At 49.9% G+C, this 6,083-nt stretch overlaps 1 protein-coding gene across 1 annotated transcript in view; it reads left to right on the plus strand.

Moving 5' to 3' along the window:
- Positions 1-454: 454 nt before the first annotated feature.
- The window catches only part of LOC120046810 (pseudokinase FAM20A-like), a 26,710-nt gene continuing 21,081 nt past the window's right edge, over positions 455-6,083 (plus strand). The window contains exons 1-3 of the mRNA XM_038992332.1: positions 455-1,290; positions 4,237-4,430; positions 4,618-4,668. Coding sequence (XP_038848260.1) covers positions 896-1,290; positions 4,237-4,430; positions 4,618-4,668 — 640 coding nt within the window. The 5' untranslated portion in view covers positions 455-895. The remainder of the gene's footprint in view (positions 1,291-4,236; positions 4,431-4,617; positions 4,669-6,083) is intronic.

Here is a 6,083-nt window from a genome sequence, read left to right on the forward strand (position 1 = left end):
GAGGGGGTGTTGGGGGGTGTGGAGGGGGTGTTGAGAGGGTGTTGAGGGGGTGTTGAGGGGGTGTTGAGGGGAGGTTGGGAGGGTGTTGAGGGGGTGTTAAGAGGTTGTTGAAAGGGTTTGTTTTCACACCTGACACCCAACAGGAGAGGAGAACAGGAGACATGACCAGAAACAAGGCAATTACAATGAGAATGATTACCTAGCGCACACACCACACATACACCACACACACATGCAAAGAGACCAACTCAGACACATGCACAAACACTTGTAAATCTGTTGACACAAACACACCAAACACAAACACACACTCAGATTTCTTTGCTCAGAGAACACCGTTCGCCAGAGCCAGAGGAATGTGTTCAGGAGGACGAAAGGCAGCCAGGATATTCACACACATACACACACACTGGACTTAGACCTGCAACCTCCCACTTACAGCGTGCAACAAATACACACACACCATCAGAGCAAGACCAGGAAGACAGAAGCCAACTGAACTGCACTCTACATACTGCTTTGACAAGAGGTGGACACACACTCTCTTAACAAAGCCAAGTGGACCTCTGCTTGGAGCCACATTGCAACTTATCACTTGGCGTGAGCAACACATTGTCTCTCATCTGATCTAAGCCAGAACAAGCAACTGGAACCTGGAACATTGACTGTGTCCAACACGTTTGGGGCTTTGACCGCCTTCATCCAGGAAGATTACATACAGATAGAGACCCGGATCTGACCTCTGTCTCTCCCCTCCATCATTCTCTCTGGTCTCTCTCTGTCTCTCCCCTCCATCATTCTCTCTGGTCTCTCTCTGTCTCTCCCCTCCATCTCTCTCTCTGTCTCTCCGCTCCATCTCTCTCTCTCTGTCTCCTCACCCTTCCATCCTCCCAGTATGATGATGAGGAGAGATCGTCTGCTCCTGGCTGTGACCCTCACAGCCATTTTCACCGCTGACCTCTACTTCGTCCTGCTCCCCAAGCTCCGCCACAGACAACCAGGACCAGGGAATGGAGCCTGCCTCTGTCCCTCCTCCAGGAGGACTAACTTCACCCTTGCTGGGTACAGTGGCCTCACCATCCCCTGGTTCTCCAACATCACCTCCATAGACCTCCAGGGTAAGGGGGTCGGAGCTGTGGACGACTCCACAGATTGGGGCTCGAAGCTGGGGAGGCTGTTTGCTCACCCTCTGTATAACATTCAGACACCGGAGCTGGGGCTGGAAGAGAGGCTGATGCAGTCTGAAGAGCTAATGGAGTATTACAGGAGGAAGGTATTGCGCTGGGAGAGGTGAGTACAGTACACAGAGACCAGAGTTTAGACCTTTCTCAATGTTTTATGGTTGTGATTTAGTTTTGGTGGGACTAGACATTTTCCCTACTGTGGCTTGGCTGTGGTGGAGGGGTAGGGTCACTGACACGACGGCTGTGGATCCCTCACACAATCAGAAACAAGCACAGGCACTCAAGCACAGGCACTCAAGCACAGGCACTCAAGCACAGGCACTCAAGCACAGGCACGTCAACAACTCAAAACCTTTTCTCTTCGGCAAGCAATTTTCCCATAAAGACTAATCCTATAAACTGTCTCTAAAGTCGATGTCATAAACAGCATTTAATGGAGGGCTGGTAGCAACACTCACATGTCATTGAGAGTCTATGTCTGGATCTCCCTGTGCTAGGTAAACAAGACCCTTAAACCCGATCAAACCCTTTAAACCTGTGAGAGCTGAACAGACTGTCGCTGTCTTCACTCTGTCAATCACAGCCCAGGGTATTCCGCTCAGAGAAATCCTGTTTGGGCTCCAATGGTGGAAAAACACAAGAAATATGAAGACAGAAGATTTCTCCCCCTTCGCTGTGTTTTAAATATGCACATAACAATGGTTACTCTAGGGCTTAGTGGGAATGTCTTGCAAAATCTTGTAGCAGCTTGTTAACAGAAGAGAAATGCACTTAGTGAGAGGATGGATGGTTTTTAGGGGGACTTCTGGGGACAGTTTGGACTGTTTCATCTGGACGCTGAAAATAGGCAGTTATAGTATTCTGTAGACCTTCCAGGTCAACCACTACGGTTATGCTGCATGTGTGTGGCATACATTATCATAGTCTGAGTCAAGAGCACTGAAAGAGGAGGGCGAGGTGGTTTTGCAGCTAGCTGCTTGCTCCCTGGTCTCTGGTCTGTGGGTTTGTGGTCTTTGGTTGTGGTCTGTGGGTTTGTGGTCTTTGGTTGTGGTCTGTGGTCAGCCTTCCTGATTACACAGACATGTCACTGTGGGCCAGTTGGGTCAGGAATACTCTGAATGAATACACTTGCTTTGACGACCCCTCCTATCATCTGACCACAACAGCTGATGATCCTTACACACAGTGAAACAACCAACACTCCCACTCACCACAGTCAAAACTGGCACAACGATGCAACAATGCCACATGCTTCCCCAGCCTCCTCAATGGTCTGAATGTTTGCTTTGGATCAGGAGTGATTCCTGCCCATACTGTTTCTGTGGGAATATGTATACAGAAGTGTCAGGAGAGGAGGAGAGGAAGGAAGGGAGATTCCTAAGTGAGGGCGAACAGCTCGGAAGCTCCAAGAGGGAGGTGGTGTGTAGGCTTTGCCACTACAAATGTTTTCCTCAGAGAACACTCTGCATTGTCTTTGACTGTTCTCCTCTCAGTCTGTTCTCCTCTCAGTCTGTTCTCCTCTCAGTCTGTTCTCCTCTCAGTCTGTTCTCCTCTCAGTCTGTTCTCCTCTCAGTCTGTTCTTCTCTCAGTCTGTTCTCCTCTCAGTCTGTTCTCCTCTCAGTCTGTTCTCCTCTCAGTCTGTTCTCCTCTCAGTCTGTTCTCCTCTCAGTCTGTTCTCCTCTCAGTCTGTTCTTCTCTCAGTCTGTTCTCCTCTCAGTCTGTTCTCCTCTCAGTCTGTTCTCCTCTCAGTCTGTTCTCCTCTCAGTCTGTTCTCCTCTCAGTCTGTTCTCCTCTCAGTCTGTTCTTCTCTCAGTCTGTTCTCCTCTCAGTCTGTTCTCCTCTCAGTCTGTTCTCCTCTCAGTCTGTTCTTCTCTCAGTCTGTTCTTCTCTCAGTCTGTTCTTCTCTCAGTCTGTTCTTCTCTCAGTCTGTTCTCCTCTCAGTCTGTTCTCCTCTCAGTCTGTTCTTCTCTCAGTCTGTTCTCCTCTCAGTCTGTTCTCCTCTCAGTCTGTTCTCCTCTCAGTCTGTTCTCCTCTCAGTCTGTTCTCCTCTCAGTCTGTTCTCCTCTCAGTCTGTTCTTCTCTCAGTCTGTTCTTCTCTCAGTCTGTTCTCCTCTCAGTCTGTTCTTCTCTCAGTCTGTTCTCCTCTCAGTCTGTTCTCCTCTCAGTCTGTTCTTCTCTGTCTGTTCTCCTCTCAGTCTGTTCTCCTCTCAGTCTGTTCTCCTCTCAGTCTGTTCTCCTCTCAGACTGTTCTCCTCTCAGTCTGTTCTCCTCTCAGTCTGTTCTCCTCTCAGTCTGTTCTCCTCTCAGTCTGTTCTCCTCTCAGTCTGTTCTTCTCTCAGTCTGTTCTTCTCTCAGTCTGTTCTCCTCTCAGTCTGTTCTTCTCTCAGTCTGTTCTCCTCTCAGTCTGTTCTTCTCTCAGTCTGTTCTCCTCTCAGTCTGTTCTCCTCTCAGTCTGTTCTCCTCTCAGTCTGTTCTCCTCTCAGTCTGTTCTCCTCTCAGTCTGTTCTCCTCTCAGTCTGTTCTCCTCTGTCTGTTCTTCTCTCAGTCTGTTCTCCTCTCAGTCTGTTCTCCTCTCAGTCTGTTCTCCTCTCAGTCTGTTCTCCTCTCAGTCTGTTCTTCTCTCAGTCTGTTCTTCTCTCAGTCTGTTCTTCTCTCAGTCTGTTCTCCTCTCAGTCTGTGCTCCTCTCAGTCTGTTCTCCTCTGTGGAAATATGCTAGTTTGGATTATTGTTGGTCCTGTGAAGCAACAGTTGCCCTGACAGTGGGAGTTGGATTTTTAAAGGCGCTTTCACTAAAGTTTGATTTGATACTGTATGATTTTCACAGTGCGTATCGCAGGTTTTCAAGGAGAACTCGTTTGGCATACCCTAACCATGACCTCGTTTTGACCACCTCTCTTTCCCCCTCAGGCGTACAATTTGACGTTGTACAGCAAGGGCAAGGTTATGCATAACCCTAACCCCACTCCCCCTCTCTCTCTCTCTCTCTCTCTCTCTCTCTCCCCCAACCCCTTCCCCTCTCTCTCTCTCTCTCCCCCAACCCCTTCCCCTTAGGCATATGAAGCTGTACAGTGAGGCTGCAGCGGCCCTCAACGTGACAATGCTGGAACACCAGGTGACCTTTGACCCTGAGGCCAGCTGGCTGAAGTTCCACCTGGGCATCAACCGCTATGCCCTGTACGCCCGCGATGACCCCGCCATCACCCGCCTGCTGCAAAACATGCAGGCCACCACTGTCATCAGCGCAGGTAGGACCTGTCTTATGGGAGTTATAACCATTCATATAAGTGGTATTCATATGAGCATTATAACAATTCATATGAGCATTAAAATCACTGTCAACAGTGCATGTAGGTGCTATAGGACCTTGTGCTTTAATAATTAACCATTTATATAATTGTTATAGGTATTCATTGCAGAAATGTCTTTATGCAGATTACACTCAAGATGAAAAGGCCCTCAAAGGAGCATGTGACTGTACGCAGGGTAAGGTCCTGTCATGTCAACATATCTGCACTGTTCTGTGTCTGCATGGTTTGTGTGTTTTGTGTTCGAACATACATTCCTTTTAAAACGTTGTCTATAATGCTTTGGCGTGTCCATGGTTGTTTTGAGGAGAACAGGGAGAGAAATGAGAGGAAAGAGAATCAGTTGACACAGTCCTCTTCATGACTGGTTCTTTTGTAGTTTTTCTCCCTGTTATATCCTTCGGTGCTCAGTCGTGCTATCAGAGCCAAACACCCTGTTGCACCACTGACAAGACTTTGGTTTTCATCCAAGGCCCATAAAGTAGCATCTCCAGATCTTCATAAGTCACATCCCTGGAGGCAGAGAGCAGAGACAGACTCATTTAGGTCAAAGACAGAGTGTTCTTTAAAAAGTTTTATCTCAGAGATTGGGGTGATGCCACAGCAGTCTACACACCAGAGATTGGGGTGATGCCACAGCAGTCTACACACCAGAGATTGGGGTGATGTCACAGCAGTCTACACACCAGAGATTGGGGTGATGCCACAGCAGTCTACACACCAGAGATTGGGGTGATGTCACAGCAGTCTACACACCAGAGATTGGGGTGATGTCACAGCAGTCTACACACCAGAGATTGGGGTGATGTCACAGCAGTCTACACACCAGAGATTGGGGTGATGCCACAGCAGTCTACACACCAGAGATTGGGGTGATGTCACAGCAGTCTACACACCAGAGATTGGGGTGATGCCACAGCAGTCTCCACAGCAGAGATTGGGGTGATGTCACAGCAGTCTACACACCAGAGATTGGGGTGATGCCACAGCAGTCTCCACAGCATTGCTATAGCTTCAAGCAACAAACAACTCAGAACATGGATACATACTCACACGCTCACAACAGACAGACAGACACACACACACACACGCTCACAACAGACACACACACACACGCTCACAACAGACCGACCGACCGACCGACCGACCGACCGACCGACCGACCGACCGACCGACCGACCGACCGACCGACCGACCGACCGACCGACCGACCGACCGACCGACCGACCGACCGACCGACCGACCGACCGACCGACCGACCGACCGACCGACCGACCGACCGACCGACCGACCGACCGACCGACCGACCGACCGACCGACCGACCGACCGACCGACCGACAGACCGACAGACAGACAGACAGACAGACAGACAGACAGACAGACAGACAGACAGACAGACAGACAGACAGACAGACAGACAGACAGACAGACCGACCGACCGACCGACCGACCGACCGACCGACCGACCGACCGACCGACCGACCGACCGACAGACAGACAGACAGACAGACAGACAGACAGACAGACAGACAGACAGACAGACAGACAGACAGACAGACAGACAGACAGACAGACAGACAGACCAATCTCGC

The sequence above is a fragment of the Salvelinus namaycush genome, chromosome 4 (genome assembly GCF_016432855.1).
Source record: "Salvelinus namaycush isolate Seneca chromosome 4, SaNama_1.0, whole genome shotgun sequence".
In the NCBI taxonomy this organism is placed as follows: Eukaryota; Metazoa; Chordata; class Actinopteri; order Salmoniformes; family Salmonidae; genus Salvelinus; species Salvelinus namaycush.